The following is a 396-nucleotide window of genomic DNA, read 5'->3' as shown; positions in this document are numbered from 1 at the left end:
TGCTGCTGCTGCTGTAGCTGCTGCTGCTGCAGTTGCTGCTGCTGCAAATGCTGCTGCTGTCGCTGCAGCAATTGCTGCTCCAGAACCTCGTGCTGCAGTACCGGTTCTGGCTGCTGCTGCTGCTGCTGCATGCCTGCTGGGCCACCCACGACACCCCCGTATAGATCGCCTTGCTGCTGCTGAAGCAGTAAAAGCTGCTGCTGATGCTGCTGCTGCTGCTGCTGATGCTGCTGCTGCTGCTGCTGCTGGTGAGCGGAAGCCCAAAAGTCTGTCGGGCTGTCCCAGCTTGGTGCAAGGTCAGGAGCAGCAGCAGCAGCAGCGTGCTGCTGCTGCTGCAGTTGCTGGTGCTGCTGCAGCTGTGCTGGCCTGTCGATCCCCACACGGAGATGAGCGGGA

The 396-nt window shown here is 61.6% G+C and overlaps 1 protein-coding gene across 1 annotated transcript in view; it reads right to left on the bottom strand.

Moving 5' to 3' along the window:
* EMH_0022070 (uncharacterized protein) overlaps positions 1 to 396 on the bottom strand; it is a gene marked incomplete at both ends in the record, with an annotated part of 7,044 nt that overhangs the window by 4,083 nt on the left and 2,565 nt on the right. The window contains one exon of the mRNA XM_013501877.1: positions 3 to 396. Within this exon, the coding sequence (XP_013357331.1) occupies positions 3 to 396 (394 nt within the window). The remainder of the gene's footprint in view (positions 1 to 2) is intronic.

Source organism: Eimeria mitis, genomic scaffold (genome assembly GCF_000499745.2).
Source record: "Eimeria mitis Houghton genomic scaffold, Emh_scaff778, whole genome shotgun sequence".
Taxonomy (NCBI): Eukaryota; Apicomplexa; class Conoidasida; order Eucoccidiorida; family Eimeriidae; genus Eimeria; species Eimeria mitis.
The sequence above is the reverse complement of the archived record's forward strand: the minus strand, read 5'-3'. Positions and strand labels throughout refer to the sequence as shown.